At 41.4% G+C, this 18,723-nt stretch overlaps 1 protein-coding gene across 2 annotated transcripts in view; it reads left to right on the top strand.

Moving 5' to 3' along the window:
• LOC126473350 (macrophage colony-stimulating factor 1 receptor-like) overlaps nt 1–18,723 on the top strand; it is a 326,467-nt gene that overhangs the window by 57,271 nt on the left and 250,473 nt on the right. For both annotated transcript variants that reach the window (XM_050100347.1, XM_050100348.1), the window contains exon 2: nt 10,600–10,669. In XM_050100347.1, coding sequence (XP_049956304.1) covers nt 10,600–10,669 — 70 coding nt within the window. The remainder of the gene's footprint in view (nt 1–10,599; nt 10,670–18,723) is intronic.

The following is an 18,723-nucleotide window of genomic DNA, read 5'->3' as shown; positions in this document are numbered from 1 at the left end:
GAGATTAACAAAAACATATAATTTGATTTTCGTAATGAACTATCAACTGTCGTCACAGCCGAAGAAACTGGATTGCCTACAGACTTTTAGAAAATGTTTTGTCAATGGGAACAGATATATACGATCTCTGAGGTTAACAGAAATTTATTTGGGACATACTCTTCAGACAAAAAAGTAACATATGGTTAAATTCTACCTACGAGGGCAGTTCAATAAGTAATGCAACACATTTTTTTCTGAAACAGGGGTTGTTTTATTCAGCATTGAAATACACCAAGTTATTCCCCAATCTTTTAGCTACACAACACTATTTTTCAGCGTAATCTCCATTCAATGCTACGGCCTTACGCCACCTTGAAATGAGGGCCTGTATGCCTGCACAGTACCATTCCACTGGTCGATGTCGGAGCCAACGTCGTACTGCATCAATAACGTCTTCATCATCCGCGTAGTGCCTCCCACGGATTGCGTCCTTCATTGGGCCAAACATGTGTAAATCCGACGGTGTGAGATCGGGGCTGTAGGGTGCATGAGGAAGAACAGTCCACTGAAGTTTTGTGAGCTCCTCTCGGGTGCGAAGACTTTTGTGAGGTCTTGCGTTGTCATGAAGAAGGAGAAGTTCGTTCAGATTTTTGTGCCTACGAACATGCTGAAGTCGTTTCTTCAATTTCTGAAGAGTAGCACAATACACTTCAGAGTTGATCGTTTGACCATGGGGAAGGACATCGAACAGAATAACCCCTTCAGCGTCCCAGAAGACTGTAACCATGACTTTACCAGCTGAGGGTATGGCTAAACTTTTTCTTGGTAGGGGAGTGGGTGTGGCGCCACTCCATTGATTGCCGTTTTGTTTCAGGTTCGAAGTGATGAACCCATGTTTCATCGCCTGTAACAATCTTTGACAAGAAATTGTCACTCTCAGCCACATGATGAGCAAGCAATTCCGCACAGATGGTTCTCCTTTGCTCTTTATGGTGTTCGGTTAGACAACAAGGGACCCAGCGGAAACAAACCTTTGAATATCCCAACTGGTGAACAATTGTGACAGCACTACCAACAGAGATGTCAAGTTAAGCACTGAGTTGTTTGATGGTGATCTGTCGGTCATCTCGAACGAGTGTGTTCGCACGCTCCGCCATTGCAGGAGTCACAGCTGTGCACGGCCGGCCCGCACGCGGGATATCAGACAGTCTTGCTTGACCTTGCGGCGATGATGACACACGCTTTGCCCAACGACTCACCGTGCTTTTGTCCACTGCCAGATCACCGTAGACATTCTGCAAGCGCCTATGAATATCTGAGATGCCCTGGTTTTCCGCCAAAAGAAACTCGATCACTGCCCATTGTTTGCAACACACATCCGTTACAGACGCCATTTTAACAGCTCCGTACAGCGCTGCCACCTGTCGGAAGTCAATGAAACTATACGAGACGAAGCGGGAATGTTTGAAAATATTCCACAAGAAATTTCCGGTTTCTTCAACCAAAATTGGCCGAGAAAAAAAATGTGTTGCATTACTTATTGAACTGTCCTCGTAGAATTATGATCTGTTGACACAATCGCAGAAACTGGAATGTTTTTTGAACAGTTTAATACGATTAACTGGAAGAACATGTAACTGAACTGCATCCTAGTGGTTGATGTGATGTTCCTTATGGGTCTAAAATTATGGAACAATCAGAGACTTGTCAGGTCTCTTTGGACAGATGAAGGAAATTGATATTTTCTCTTTATTAATTATTATTTACTCAACATTTTGTGTGGATTCTTTTATTTACTCTTGTACGAAAATATGGCATATGAATAATTCTAACGCTCATAACAATTCCGTTAACTTTTTCATGTACTAATATTTTATTCACACAAGGTTTCATATTCTTTCTCGCCAGTATTATTTTTCCGTCTTTTTAACAATATTCAGTCCTGTATCTGCTTTTGGCGTTCTTCCAGTTAAGATTCTGAAAGCGCTCTGTAAATCGAATAAAATGAGATATGAATTAGTTCACTGCAATGAAATGAATGGAAGTAGGAGGATGAAATCCTTGCAGACGCAGTGGCATGAAATGACGTCACTGGAAAATAAGAATATCCGACGATTATGTATTGTGAATTCTGTTGTGCCTTCATTATGGTTCAATGGTTCAAATGGCTCTGAGCACTATGGGACTCAACTGCTGAGGTCATTAGTCCCCTAGAACTTAGAACTAGTTAAACCTAACTAACCTAAGGACATCACAAACATCCATGCCCGAGGCAAGATTCGAACCTGCGACCGTAGCGGTTTTGCGGTTCCAGACTGCAGCGCCTTTAACCGCACGGCCACTTCGGCCGGCCCTTCATTATGTCTATGGCTTCTGAAGTACATATTGACTCGCCTTATGCTTTTTGTACTGTTCTTCATGAATAATTTTAGGTTACGATGTAGATCATCCTATCAAGTTTTATCCTATGATACTACAAATATCAGCGTGTATATGCAATGAAGTGAGATAATTTTATTCTTTACAGTTCAAGAAACCGATATGTGGATTTACATTACACGACTGGATTTTGTTTCCATACGTTAATAAACTGGAAGCTGTTTCACGTTCTTCGTTTACACGGAGCTCACAAATCCAATTTATAACTTTGGAAGAGAGAGCAATTACAGTCGTGATGATGCAATATTAGTGCAGAAATAATACACAATTAGTAGCAGTAAAGAAGACAACGTATATGTTGCTGAAAGATAAACTTACCGTTAACAGAAATACAGCTCTGAAGTTAGAAGACAATTCGATCCATGGATAGGCTGTGTGCACAATCTGGGCATATACCAAGAAGAAAACTTAATCTATCCATAGCGCATCATCAACGCAGCTCCGAAGTGTCTGAAGTGAAAAGTAATAGCAGCAGGAACTACCTACCGCCTACAGACTTCCATTGTTGGCAATCAGTAGCTAACAAAATGTTATATTTGCGTCCATCACTTGCTTCATGGCCAGTGTTTGGGTGGCAAGAGTTGAAACTGAAAGACGAAACAATTATCTGAACAACTGACGAAATAATTCGAATTATCAAGTTTTAGATGGCCTCACACTTGAAATTATCGTGGTGCAGTTGCTCATGACAAAAGCTCGATGTGGAAATATCTTGCAGTAGACGCTGAGGGGCTCGTCAATAAGGCTAACTAGAGCATTTGGAACCGCTCTGGTAGGATAACTGGTTGTGATTTTAGAAATATTACAAACAGATATTGTTGCTCTTGTTGTTGTATGGTCTTCAGTTTAATGGAGCTCTCCATGCTACTCTATCCTGTGCAAGCCTCTTCATTTCCGAGTACCTACTGCAACCTACATCCTTCTGATTCTGCTTAGTGTATTCATCTCTTGATCTCGCTCTATGATTTTTACCATCCACGCTTCCCTCCAATACTAAATTGATGATCCCTTGATGTCTCAGAACATGTCCTACCAACCGATCCCTTCATCTAGACAAGTTGGGCCACAAATTCCTCTTCTCCCCGGTTCTATTCAGTACCTCCTCATTAGTTACTTGATCTACCCATCTAATCTTCAGCATTCTTCTGTAGCACCACATTTCGAAAGCTTCTATTCTCTTCTTGTCCTAACTACTTATCGTCCATGTTTCACTTCCGTTTCATGCTACACTCCATACATATACTTTCAGAAATGACTTCCTAACACTTAAATCTATACTCGGTGCTAACAAATTTCTCTTCTTCAGAAACGCTTTCCTTGCCATAGCCAGTCTACATTTTGTATCCTCTCTACTTCAACCATCATCAGTTATTTTGCTTCCCAAATAGCAAAACTCGGCTACTACTTTAAGTGTCCTACTTTCTAATTCCCTCTGCATCACCTCAATTAATTCGACTATATTCCATTATCCTCGTTTTGCTTTTGTTGATGTTCATCTGACATCCTCCGTTCAAGACACTGTCCATTCCGTTCACCTGCTCTTCCAGGTTCATTGCTGTCTCTGACAGGGTTACAATATCGTCGGCAAACTTCAAAATTTTTGTTTCTTATCTACGGAATTTCTTTTATTTCCTTTACTGCTTGGTCAATATACAGATTGAATAACATCGGGGATAGGCTACAGCCCTGTATCACTCCCTTCTCAATCACTGCTTCCCTTTCGTACCACTCGACTTTTATAACTGCCATCTGGTTTCTGCACAAATTTTAAATAGCTTTTCGCTCCTGTATTTTAGCCTTGCCACCTTCAGAATTTGAAAGAGACAACAACAACAACAACACAGATACTGAAAGAGAGTCGATGTTACCATCAAAAGTTCCAGGTTTAACGCATGGAATTTGCAATAAGGTCCAGCTGACGCCCTGGCCGATGGATAGCTGCCAAAGCAACTGGAACTCACCTGATAAAGTTTGGCAGGTCTAGGGAATCCCTCCAAACATCCGGGAAAGGCCGTAGCTACATTATATCTCACCCAGACGAGGCATTACATTCAGCTGTTGACTCGGCGCGGCCCTTATTGAGAGCGCCTTTCAAGAATACAACGCCAGCAGAGAGGTGAATGTGATTGTGGAGTGGATGACTCTCCAGAGTAAGCTACATAGAGAAGAGGTAATAGGAGAAAACCGACTACATGTAACTTTTAAGGACCACTGTCGGGGAAGACTGTCAACAGTATGGCAGATGCGATTTCCTGATAATTTTAAAATGTAAATTTCAACAGGTGTCTGGGAAATCACCAAAACAGGCTTAGAGCACGCAACACACACAGTCTGAGTGGTAGTTACTGACATACTACGTGAAGCAGATTCGATGCATCGAATTAAATTGTGACTTTCGCCTACATCACCCACATCGTTAAGACCATCACCTATGACCATTGTTGATTTGAACAGCTGCAAGGCAGTGTAGCGGACGGTATCTGAACGTTTACCCAAATGTTATTCAGTGGTTAAGGGATAGTAGCTTTTAATGTAGTTGTTAAGGGTCACAGCGGTTTCGTTTATTTTGAAAATATAAGCCACATAGATTATGTGGCATTTAGAATTGCAGTTTCGCTTAAAAAAATTCGGGAATTCCACAAATTTAGTGAAATATACTGGTGGCAGTAGGCGTAATTGTACTTTCCATAGGTGCAGCGTAATATCCACCCCTCTTATTTTGTTAGATATAATTTACGATACGAGCGACACAGTAAAGGCAATTGAATGTGGGGCAGATCTTATAAAAATAATTTTGACTGCCGATTTGAAGCGGGATCTGGGGAAACAACTTCAAATAGTATTAGCATCGTTTGTAAAATAATAATACAAATGTTTTATATACTTTTTCTTTATTTTGTACCATGTCTCATATAATAACATTTGATTATGCGAAGTCTAATCTTTTAACTTTTCAAAACAATCAGTCTTAATTAATATAAATTATTTGAGCTTAATGCAGTAGTTTGGTAGAATGGAAACTTTAGATCTTTTATGAGCGCTTCTCTCTAATAACGGACTGTAACTCTTTTTCCAAGATATGGATGCATGTTGTCTTCCTCTACGGAAGTAAGAATATGAGAAGACTAGCACAGATGTGCATTATTTAACCCTTATCTCTGACTTTACGTAAACTCAGTTCGAGGTCACTCACTGATTTACCAATTAATGTTTTATAAAAAATTTACAACATAATTTCTACCCACGATGGAAAATGGAAAGCATACGAGATGTTACAGTAGTAACAGCTTCTAACTGGCTGTAGATCCCTGACGGTGTGCGAGCAAACCTCGAATCTTTTCCAGGAGAGTCACATAACCAGCGGCTGTTGAGGGGACTCTGTATGTTAACTTAGCCTTTTTTAAACCAATTTCCATTTTTAATTTTGTTAATGAATAACTATTTCCTGTTAGCTTCTTAGACTTTATTGTTCTTTCGTACTATAAGCTTATAGTACGAAACAACAATAAAGTTTAAGCAGCTGACAGGAAATAACTATTCATTAAAATGTCATAACGTGACCTGTATTACGCTGGAGGCCCTACAATGTGGAAATTTCTATGCTGTGTTAATAATGAGTTTCTAATAATTTTTAGATTACATTTAGCTATGAACTGATCCAAAAAAAGAAACAACAAGTATAAAGCAAATTTTCGGAAAGGTGGTGTAGATTGCAGCCCATGGAGAATGGATTTAATAAACACAACAATAATAAATAATAAATGATAATAATAATAAAATACTAAATTTATAAGTTTTCACGGTACAAGAAATAAGAAACCAAGAACAACAAGGACAGAAGAATGGAAAACACAGCATGGGGAGGAGATGAAGGAGTAATGAAAAAGTAGGAAACAACAAAGAAGGAAGAAGAACTGCAGTTTTACATTGTCCTGATTGGTCGTATAAAACAAAACTGTGCATGTCGATACGTGTCTTACTGCAAACAAACCCATTTTCTAGACAAAGACACGCGAAGTGGCTTTATGATGCTGAATGACAGAATGGACAATGCGCTGTCCTCTCGGGCGCTAGTCGCATGGAGCTGCTGAGATTCTGCATTGATTGAGTATGGTCCTCCTGAACTCATCGACTCCTTACTTACATGACAATCGTGGGATACTGACCGACGCTAATAGCACTATCACAGAACAAAAGACCGCAGTCTCAATGGGCCACAATCCTCCCACTGCCACAAACAACCGACATTCAAATGCAATTTCTGACTGAGAAACCTGCTGTATTGTCTTTCCTTCTATGCATAATGTAGATGACGTTGTTAATACCTAATTTGTACGGTTGTGCTCTAAGACCAATCATTTGCATGCCCACACATGCTGTACGCTTCATGCCATTTTGACGTTTGTTATATGCGTCTTCAAGGTACTATGGTTTTAATAGCCAGTGGTGTAATACTGTTATGTGCAAGAAGTTCGTGAAAGTGGGTGTCTCACCGCAGTACTGTTCGTAAGTGAAATGTGAACCACAGGAAAACCATAGAAGAAGAACCGAGAAACATTTGAAATGTTGTGTTGTTGAAGAGTAGTAAAAATTATGTAGGCAGACAAAATACAAAATGGAAAGGTTACTAAAATCATAGGTGAAGAAAGAAGTCTATGGAAGATATTTCCAGGAGAAGGAGTGTGTTAGTGTGAAATGTCCTACGACATCAAGGTATTGGTAGCTTGGCGCTGGAAGGAGCAGCAGTGTGGAAAATAGTAGTGGCAGACATGCAGAGTTACAGCTGATATTGAGTGTAGTACGTAGACGTCAAAAAACTAGGACGACATGGTACAGGTTTCTGTTTAGCTGTAGGACTGCTAGCGTCAAAGAAAATAATGGATTGCTAACTTTACTCTTGAGCCTAATGAAATGATGGTTCCTATGGCTCCGAGCACTATGGGACTTAATATCTGAGGTCATCAGTCCCCTAGACTTAGAACTACTTAAACCTAACTAACCTAAGAACAGCACACACATCCATGCCCGAGGCAGGATTCGAACCTGCGACCGTAGCAGCAGCGCGGTTCCGGACTGAAGCGCCTAGAACCGCTCGGCCACAACGGCCGGCTGATGAAATGAATTCTGCAAATTTCTTCTTAATAATTCTGCCTAAGGACATCGGTAGGGAAACGCGGAAATGAAAACTCGTTCAAAGTCGCCTATCTGGAGAAGCTCGTAGCTGCTTTATGCATCACCATTTGACTCCCTCATTCGAATTTCATGAAGCGACGACCTGCGGCCGCGTTGGCTTCCGGTGAGCATTTATTTACATCTCCAGTCAGGAAACGAATGATCTCCTTCCTTGATTTTTACGAGATTTTTTATTTAGTGACATCGCGTGTTGTGGTCTGTGAGCCACTGCCCAGCATCGTTGCCCTCGTTTGATTTTCTTCCAAGTTGCCTTATGCTTTACTAACGGATTTTCAGTAGACGTGAATATCATTAGGAACATAAAAGAGGTCGGAAATTTTCAGTTTCAGATAATTTAACAAGAAACATATGATGCGGATGTATTTACAGAAGTCGGTGTGGTTGGTTTATTTGCAGTATTTTTTCTCTAGAAAGAGGCCAGATTTCTACGACGAATCACTTAAGGGCAATTTACAAGAATTATTGCCTATCGAAGTGGCGGGATCCAAACGATACATATCTAATGTGCGATCGTAAATCGGCCATGCGACTCTGGTGGCGGGCGTTATGAGTATGTTTACGGTGGTCGCTACAGCAACGACAAAAGAAGAGCGTTACAAAAATACTTTCAATTGCAAAGCAAACGACTTACCTTACTCGTCGTCGGTGTTGGAATCTTGTGAAAGTCCATTAGGTGGTCTGGATGGCTAATTTGGAAGAGCCGAACCATATATTCTTCCTGATACTCGTTCGTTTTCCACACTGTCCACAATGAAATTGTAAACGGTATTTCAGCATCGAAACTGTACTTACGAAGTTTTACACACTTCGCACCGCCACAGTGTACACAGTCCCTTCTTTCCTCGTCCAGTAGTACTCCATATTTGCGACAATAAGTCGAACAATTTTCTGCGCTGGATAAACATAGAATTACATTTTTTCATGTGAGAGAATCCGCCATGGAAACGTCAAGAACACCAGACATCCCACTCACTAACCACATAAATCGTCTGGGATTCCCTAGCAACTCACAAATAATTCGCGGAGGTATGTAATTTAGAGCAACTAAGGGAACGACGGAAAACAGATAAAATTGACGATCACAAATAACTGATCACGCCCACCACCAGAGTCACATGATCGACTTACGATCGCATGTTCGATATGTATCGTTTGGACACCGCAACTTCGGTACGCAATCATTCTTGGAAATTTATTTCGTAAGCGACTAGGAGGATCAATATGTGACCTGTCATTATTTATTTTCAAGAAACTTACAATCATTCGTATTTATCCAAGAATAAGCAAGATTCTAGAACTTCCGTTTTGGACATTATTGATTTGTTGAGCTTAAGAATTTGTCGCGTCCCCAAGAATGTTATATGACAGGTATTATAAAAAACTTATTTCAAAGATTAAATATTTTCATATCATTACTTTTTTGGAGGTAGAGTACTGAAATACCAAAAAGATAATCATAATTCAATAGTAGATACAAAGTACGTCTTTTAATCTTATTAGTATCAATATGGATGTCACCTTTTTGATTTGACAATCTGAAATTACACACACATGTGAAGATATCCGGCAAGCCCAACGAGTTAGGCAACAAAGTAAGAAAACATATACAGAACATTTTTTTTCATTGATATTGAAAATTAAAATCTGAAATGGAAAAACAATCATATCATTTCAGGAAATCCTATAGATATAGAAATAAATATGCAACAAAAAATGCTCTTAATTGTACACAAAGCTGAGAAATAGGGAGTAAAATTTTAAAAAAGCTTATTGAACTTGGATTTGATCTGTAACAATTTTTTTGATTACAATGCTACGCATCTGATTATAATAATCGGTTTATTGCATTATTATCATGTCATGTATTTTTTGATGTTGAGCGAAATGTTAAAAGTTGAACTGAATTTGTTTTGAAAGCTATGATTCTTGTTGTGTTTTACTAACATGCAACCCATATCCGACATCTGACGAGATGAATGTGGGAAACCTTCCAAAAGAAATTGACTATTAGAACCGACTCTAAAGGTTTTACAAAGGGATCACGAAGATCCTTATCTTCGTAGTTTGACACATTATCTTGCAGCCTTGCCAACTGCAATTCGGAAACACAGTATATAACGGATACGTGTACAGATATTTTCATGCAGTATGTGCTACGTTAATATGTGTACATATCAGTGTGTTGGTTGCTTTTTTCTGTGCGTCGAACAGTCTTCCCACAAACACGTCACATAATATACATCCTGACGTTTTCCGCACGGTCGTAACTGCATCACTGATTGTTAAGTTGACTACTCCTGTCAGTATAGACTACCCTTTAAGCGTGCACCTCATCTGCTGTCCAGGGGAAAATGAGAATTACTGGTTTGCTCTTGCCACACGTACCTGGAAGCACTAAGAAACGTTAAAACATACTACTCGTAACAGCTATAGTTATTAGTCTACAAATGACGTAAATACTGACGTAAAGTTGTTCAGTACAACGTCCTCAGTCACCACCAACTGCACTTATGCCCAGTGTTTCGCAACACATAAATTTATACTTAACGTTGACATATTTCTTTTCTCCATAAAAGTTTTCCTTGCTATTGTTAGTCTTTATTTCATATCCTCTTTACTTCTCCCACAGTCACTCATTTTTCTTTCCAAATAGCAAAACTCGTCTACTGCTTTTCGTGTCTCATTTCCTAATCAGATTTGCGCAGCGTCACCTGATTTAATTCAACGACACTCAATTACTCTTGATTTAGTTTAGATGATTTTGCGCATTTAGTTAAAACAGGAGCCGACGCAGTATCAGTCGCAGTGAAATACCGCATAAAAACTGCACTCCATTGGATAGGAGTACTAGATGAGCTGTAATCCGTTTCGTGTCTTAGCATGCAACTCACTGTCTTCCTGCGGCTGTTCTTGATAAATGTATCTCGCATTACTATCATGTAGGCCACATGGTACAAGCCAACTAAAAAGTAATAAATGTTGCAGGACCACTGGAGAGTTTGCGCCAAACGCTGCTTGCCGCCACAGCCGCCGACCAACTTGACCATTCTCGAAGGTAAGTGTGTTGCAAGCTTTGCTTGCATGTAATAGATCAACCCATCTTCAGAACTACTCAGTACTCTTTAGTAATGCATGCCATTCACTACGAAGACTACGTTATCTACGGAAGACCAATATTTGGTGCTCATAATTATTATAAATACGTAAACTTATAGTCATCTGTATTTCTCTTTCGCAATATACACAATGTGATCAAAAGTATCCGGACATCCCAAAAACATAAGTTTTTTTATATTACGTGCATTGTGCTGCCACCTACTGACAAGTACTCCATATCAGCGACCTTAGTAGTCATTAGACATCATTAGAGAGCAGAATGGGGCGCTCCGCGGAACTCACGGACTTCGAACGTGGTCAGGTGATTGGGTGTCACTTGTGTCATACATCTGTACGCGAGATTTCCACACTCCTAAACATCCCTAGACCCACTGTTTCAGATGTGATAGTGAAGTGGAAGCGAGAAGGGACACGTGCAGCACAAAAGTGTACAGTCCGACCTCGTCTGTTGACTGACATAGACTGCCGTCGGTTGGAAAGGGTCGTAATGTGTAATAGGCTGACATATATCCAGACTATCACACAGGAATTCCAAACTGCATTGGAATCCACCGGAAGTATTATCACAGTTAGGCGGGAGGTGAGAAAACTTGGCTTTCATTGTCGAGCGGCTGGTCATAAGCCACACATCAAGCCGGTACATGCCAAACGACGCCTCGCTTGGTGTAAGGAGCGTAAACATTGGACGATTGAACAGTGTAAAAACGTTGTGTGGAGTGACGAATCACAGTACACAATGTGGAGATCCGATGGCAGGGTGTGGGTATGGCGAATGCCCAGTGAACGTCATCTGCCAGCGTGTGTAGTGCCAACAGTAAAATTCGGAGGCGGTGGTGTTATGGTGTGGTCGTGTTTTTCATGGAGGGGGCTTGCACCTCTTGTTTTGCGTGGCACTATCAGAGCACAGGCCTACACTGATGTTTTAAGCACCCTCTTGCTTCCCACTGTTGAAGAACAATTGGGGGATGGCAATTGCATCTTTCAACACTATCGAGCATCTGTTCATAATGCACGGCCTGTGGCGGAGTGGTTACACGACAGTAACATCCTGGCCTACACAGAGTCCTGGCCTGAATCCTATAGGACACCTCTAGGACGCCTATAGGACGCCTATAGGACGCCGACTTTGTGCCAGGTCTCCCTGACCGACACCGGTACCTCTCCTCAGTGCAGCGCTCCGTGAAGATTTGGCTGCCAGTCCCCAAAAGACCTTACAGCGCCTGATTTAACGTATGCCTGCGAAAATGGAAGCTGACATCAAGGCCAACACCATACTGAATTCCACCATTACCGATAAAGGGCGCCACCAACTTGTAATTTTCAGCCATGTGTACGGATACTTTTGATCACATAGTGTATCAGATATTTGTTGACTCAGGCGGCTGTGGCGTTTGTTGAAGCAGCGCCTTCTCTGGAAGTTTGAAATGTAAACAGTGTGAAGAAATAATGTTTTTGTTAATAACTCAACTGACAATCAATTCGAAGTAGAGAGGAAAAAGAAATAATCACATACGGAACGGAACAGGTTTAAAGTGTTAATGTCTTAAATGACAATCCAACAAATATATGGTTGTATTATTTTTATGTTCAAAGTATAAAAGAGTTATTTTCATTTTGTATCTTCATTATAAAGTACTTTTATCATTTTTGTATTCACAAAGAAAATTCAGCAGACAATCAGGCACAATTATTTGTCGAGACGCTTGTCATGCTCACTGTAGTTGGAACAACTCAGTTTTTCGTAAAATTCCTATCGATAGAGATAAGATAAGTTACTGTGGACATTCGGAACATTACATACCGGTGCATCATACATTATACGCATGTGTGTATGTTCCTGTCACTAATAATACTCCACCTTAGATAAGGAGACTGAACACGCTTTAAATAGTGGTAAAGTCCAGCGTGGACGCATAACAAACGATTAAATGTTTCAGGCGGTCGAAGGTACTGAAATGAACAATGCATTTGTTGCGCGTTGAGTAATAAAAAGTTGTCTGCCGGATGAACCGACGTGGATTGTTCATTTCAATACCTTCGAGCGCCTGAAACATCCTCCACCGTCTGTAAAATGCTTTTCCCAAGCTTTTGAGAGACTCAGTGTACATAATACCATTCAACCGATTTCACAGGACTAAATAAATTCATATATGAAGATGATACCATTGTATAGGTTAAAGTTAGATATAGTGGGAATTAGTGAAGTTCGGTGGCAGGAGGAACAAGACTTTTGGTCAGGTGAATACAGGGTTATGAATACAAAATCAAATAGGGGTAATACAGGAGTAGGTTTAATAATGAATAAAAAATGGGAGTGCGGGTAAGCTACTACAAACAGCATAGTGAACGCATTATTGTGGACAAAATAGACACGAAGCCCACGCCTACTACAGTAGTACAAGTTTATATGCCAATTAGCTCTGCAGATGACGAAGAAATTGAAGAAATGTATGATAGTGAAAGGAGACGAAAATTTAATAGTCATGGGTGACTGGAATTCGGTAGTAGGAAAAGGGAGAGAAGGAAACGTAGTAGGTGAATATGGATTGGGGCTACGAAATGAAAGAGGAAGCCGCCTGGTAGAATTTTGCACAGAGCACAACTTAATCATAGCTAACACTTGGTTCAAGAATCATAAAAGAAGGTTTTATACATGGAAAAAGCCTGAGGATACTGACAGGTTTCATATAGATTATATAATGGTATGAAACGTCCCCTTTTGAAAAATTATACAAGACTGTGCTTATCCTGACACACAATATTTTTAGCGCAACGCAATCTGACTTTCAAAAATCCCTACAAAAGAATGGCCCTGACTAACATTAACCTATACGTTTCACAAATCACTTACCTCACAAAAATCTTCGTTACTCGAATTACTGCAATACAGCGAGCGCCACTACTGCCAGCTAACTAAAAGATTCAAACTACTGAAGGCACTAACTACTGATAGGCATAGTTAGCAAATGAAAGATTTTAATAGAGAACAAACAGTGTATTTACCTTAATAGTCATAATATATATAGCAGTTCATGACATCCAGTCTGACAAATTTCAAAACTCTGCCATCTCTCTCCCCACATCCACCAATGCTGGCGGCTCGCCTCCAACTACGCAACGCTACGCGCTGTTCGCATCCAGCTGCCCAACACTACAATGGCAGACAACAATGTAAACTTGCCACAGACTGCACACAGCACAGCCAGTTATTTTCATACAGAGCGCTACGTGGCGTTACCATTAAAGAAACCTAAACAGCCTACTTACAATGGTAAGACAGAGATTTAGGAACCAGGTTTTAAATTGTAAGACATTTCCAGGGGCAGATGTTGACTCTGACCACAATCTATTGGTTATGAACTGTAGATTAAAACTGAAGAAACTGCAAAAAGGTGGGAATTTAAGGAGATGGGACCTGGATAAACTGAAAGAACCAGAGGTTGTACAGAGTTTCAGGGGGAGCATAAGGGAACAATTGACAGGAATGGGGGAAAGAAATACAGTAGAAGAAGAATGGGTAGCTTTGAGGGATGAAGTAGTGAAGGCAGCAGACGATCAAGTAGGTAAAAAGACGAGGGCTAGTAGAAATCCTTGGGTAACAGAAGAAATGTTGAATTTAATTGATGAAAGGAGAAAATATAAAAAATGCAGTAAATGAAGCAGGCAAAAAGGAACACAAAAGTCTCGAAAATGAGATCGACAGGAAGTGCAAAATTGCTAAGCAGGGATGGCTAGAGGAAAAATTTAAGGATGTAGAGGCTTATCTCACGAGGGGTTATACTGCCTACAGGAAAATTAAAGACACCTTTAGAGAAAAGAGAACCACTTGTATGAATACCAAGAGCTCAGATGGAAACCCAGTTCTAAGCAAAGAAGGGAAAGCAGAAAGGTGGAAGGAGTATATCGAGGGTCTACACAAGGGCGATGTACGTGAGGACAATATTATGGAAATGGAAGAGGATGTAGATGAAGATGAAATGGGAGAAATGATACTGCGTGAAGAGTTTGAAAGAGCACTGAAAGACCTGAGTCGAAAGAAGGCCCGGGAGTAGACAACATTCCATTAGAACTACTGACGGCCTTGGGAGAGCCAGTCCTGACGAAACTCTACCATCTGGTGAGCAAGATGTATGAGACAGGCGAAATAACCTCAAACTTCAAGAAGAACATAATAATTCCAATCCCAAAGAAGGCAGGTGTTGACAGATGTGAAAATTATCGAACTATCAGTTTAATAAGTCACGGCTGCAAAATACTAACGTAAATTCTTTAAGACGAATGGAAAAACTGGTAGAAGCCGACCTCGGGGAAGATCAGTTTGGATTCCGTAGAAATATCGGAACACGTGAGGCAATACTGACCGTACGATTTATCTTAGAAGCTAGATTAAGGAAAGGCAAACCTACGTTTCTAGCATTTGTAGACTTAGAGAAAGCTTTTGACAATGTCGATTGGAAAACTCTTTTTGAAATTCTGAAGGTGGCAGGGGTAAAATACAGGGCTCGAAAGGTTATTTACAATTTTTACAGAAACCAGATGTTAGTTATAAGAGTCAAGGGACATGAAAGGGAAGCAGTGGTTGGGAAGGAAGTGATACAGGGTTGTGGCCTCTCCCCGATGTTATTCAATCTTTATATTGAGCAAGCAGTGAAGGAAACAAAAGAAAAATTCGGAGTAGGTATTAAAATCCATGGAGAAGAAAAAAACTTTGAGGTTCACCGATGACATTGTAATTCTGTAGGAGACAACAAAGAACCTGGAAGAGCAGTTGAACGGAATGGATAGTGTCTTGAAATGAGGATATAAGATGAAGGTCAACAAAAGCAAAACGAGGATAATGGAATGTAGTCGAATTAAGTCGGGTGATGCTGATGGAATTAGATTAGGAAATGAGATGCTTAAAGTAGTAAGGGAGTTTTGCTATTTGGGGAGCAAAACAACTGATGATGGTCGAAGTAGACTGGTCGAAGTAGATTGGCAATGGCAAGGAAAGCGTTTCTGAAGAAGAGAAATTTGTTAACATCGAGTATAGATTTAAGTGTGAGGAAGTCGTTTCTGAAAGTATTGGTATGAAGTGTAGCCATGTATGGAAGTGAAACGTGGACGATAAATAGTTTGGACAAGAAGAGAATAGAAGCTTTCGAAATGTGGTGCTACAGAAGAATGCTAAAGATTAGATAGGTAGATCACATAACTAATGAGGAGGTGTTGAATAGGATTGAGGAGAAGAGAAGTTTGTGGCACAACTTGACTAGAAGAAGGGATCGGTTGGTAGGACATGTTCTGAGGCATCAAGGGATCACCAATTTAGTATCGGAGGGCAGCGTGGAGGGTAAAAATCGTAGAGGGAAACCAAGAGATGAATACACTAAGCAGATTCAGAAGGATGTAGTTTGCAGTAGGTACTGGGAGATGAAGAAGCTTGCACAGGATAGAGTAGCATGGAGAGCTGCATCAAACCAGTCTCAGGACTGAAGACCACAACAACAACCATTGGTGATCCTGCAGCTTTCGAAGAATGAAATTACAATGAAATCTAGACCATTAGCTGCTTACAGGCGTTGATAAATATCAACGGGGACGGTTGAAAATATGTGACCCGACTGGGAGCTTCTGCTTATATGGCAGACGCTGTGTCCGAGTGAGCCATCGAGGACACAGAGGACAGTGCGACTGCAGGGACTTATCTCTGGCACGCTCCCCGTGAGACCCACATTTCCAACTTACTCTTCACACACTACATTTGTCGTGCTCCAGCCCACTATACTCATTACTCGAGGCAGGCAATCTACCGACATGTCCCAAAGAACAGATACCATCTTCATGCACACAAGGCTTACAAGCCAATGATCTTCTTCAGTGCGGATGCACTCATATTGCTCAAACTCTTTCGGGAAGCGGAAGACTGACTGCTGCAAGTAATGAGTGTAGTGGGCAGGGGCACTACAAATGTAGTGTGTGGACAGTAAGTAACGTGGGTCTCACGGGGAGCGTGCCAGAGATAAGTCCCTGCAGCTGTAGTATCCTCTGTGTCTTCGATGACTCAGTCCAATAGTGTGTCTGCCATGTAAGCAGAAGGTCAAGGGCTCGAGTCCCGTTCGGGGCACACATTTGCAACTCTCTCTGTTGATATTTATCAACGCCTATAAGCTGCTAATGTCTGGATTTCATTGTTAATTCATAAATTATTTCAAGTGGTCGTGGTGATCTCGTGAGTGCCGGCACGGTAGCTCAGCGTGTTTGTTCAGAGGGTTGGCTGCCCTCTGTAATAAAAAAAAAAAAAACGGAGTGAAGTATTCAACGATGAACTTGATCAGGAGTCATGTGATGTCCGCCCAGACCGAAGGACAAGGAAAAAAAAGAAAGCGAGTAGAACGCTAGACTGGCCATTGAGATCCGGTGTTCAATCACAGTTGAGGGATTTTTACTTGACCCAACCTCTCCAGCACCGTCCCATTTCCAAACAGCCTACTGTCAACATGAATACCGTCGGTAAAATGCGGCCGCATGACTAACACGCCACCCCTCATCCTGCGAATAGGAAAGCGGCAGTCTACTTGCTGTGAGGCCTATAATCCGGTCATGGGCTTGCTGTATAGACTTTATCTTTTACAGCTTTTTCATGAATCAAGTTAGAAGGTTGAAGCGAATATTGATTTTATGCAAGAGCTTAATTTCAGCTCACGATTTGTTTTTAAAAGCGTTTACGCATCCGCCGTGGACAAAAATATGGAAACATCAAAAAAGACATTACTAGGCCCAATACGTTGTAGGAATGCCGTTGGCATACAAATCAGCGCCGGCCGCTGTGGCCGAGCGGTCAGGGCGCTACAGTCTGGAACCGCGCGACCGCTACGGTCGGAGGTTCGAATCCTGCCTCGGGCATGGATGTGTGTGATGTCCTTAGGTTAGATAGGTTTAAGTACTTCTAAGTTCTAGGGGGCTGATGACCTAAGAAGTTAAGTCCCATAATGCTCAGAGGCATTTTTTTTTTTTCAAATCAGCTTCCAGTCGTCTCGGACTGGATAAATACTGGTCATGTATGGTTCTCAAGCGAATTTTATACCATTCTTCCAGCAAAATAATGGCAATTTCAGGTATCGATGCTGGAGGTGGAGAGCGATGACGCTCCTTCTCAAGGTTCAATAGTATTGAGATCTGGTGCCTGTGGCGGCCAGGGAAGATGCGACAATTCGTCCTCCTGGTCAGAAAACCAGTCCTGGACGATGCGAGCTGTGAGAACAAGAGTCCTGTCGTCTTAGAACACAGTATCGCCATTGGCGAACAAAGATTGTGCCACGTGATGAACATGATCGTCCAAAAAGGTCACATCATCCTTGGCAGTAACGATGAGGCCCATGAAATATCTACATCTACATCTACATCCATACTCCGCAAGCCACCTGACGGTGTGTGGCAGAGGGTACTTTGAGTACCTCTATAGGTTCTCCCTTCCAGTCTCGTATTGTTCGTGGAAAGAAAGATTGTCGGTATGCCTCTGTGTCGGCTCCAATCTCTCTGATTTTATCCTCATGTTCTCTTCGCGATATATACGTAGGAGGGAGCAATATACCGCTTGACTCCTCGGTGAAGGTATGTTCTCGAAACTTCAACAAAAGCCCGTACCGAGCTACTGAGCGTCTCTCCTGCAAAGTCTTCCACTGGAGTTTATCTATCATCTCCGAAACGCTTTCGCGATTACTAAGTGATCCTGTAACGAAGCGCGCTGCTCTCCGTTGGATCTTCTCTATCTCTTCTATCAACCCTATCTGGTACGGATCCCACACTGGTGAGCAATATTCAGGCAGTGGGCGAACAAGTGTACTGTAAAACTTCCTGGCAGATTAAAACTGTGTGCCGGACCGAGACTGTAACTCGGGACCTCTGCCTTTCGCGGGCAAGTGCTCTACCAACTGAGCTACCCTAGCACGACTCACGCCCCGTCCTCACAGCTTTACTTCCGCCAGTACCTCGCCTCCTACCTTCCAAACT

This window comes from Schistocerca serialis, chromosome 4 (assembly GCF_023864345.2).
Source record: "Schistocerca serialis cubense isolate TAMUIC-IGC-003099 chromosome 4, iqSchSeri2.2, whole genome shotgun sequence".
Classification (NCBI taxonomy): Eukaryota; Metazoa; Arthropoda; class Insecta; order Orthoptera; family Acrididae; genus Schistocerca; species Schistocerca serialis.
This window is presented reverse-complemented; position numbering and strand designations above follow the sequence as displayed.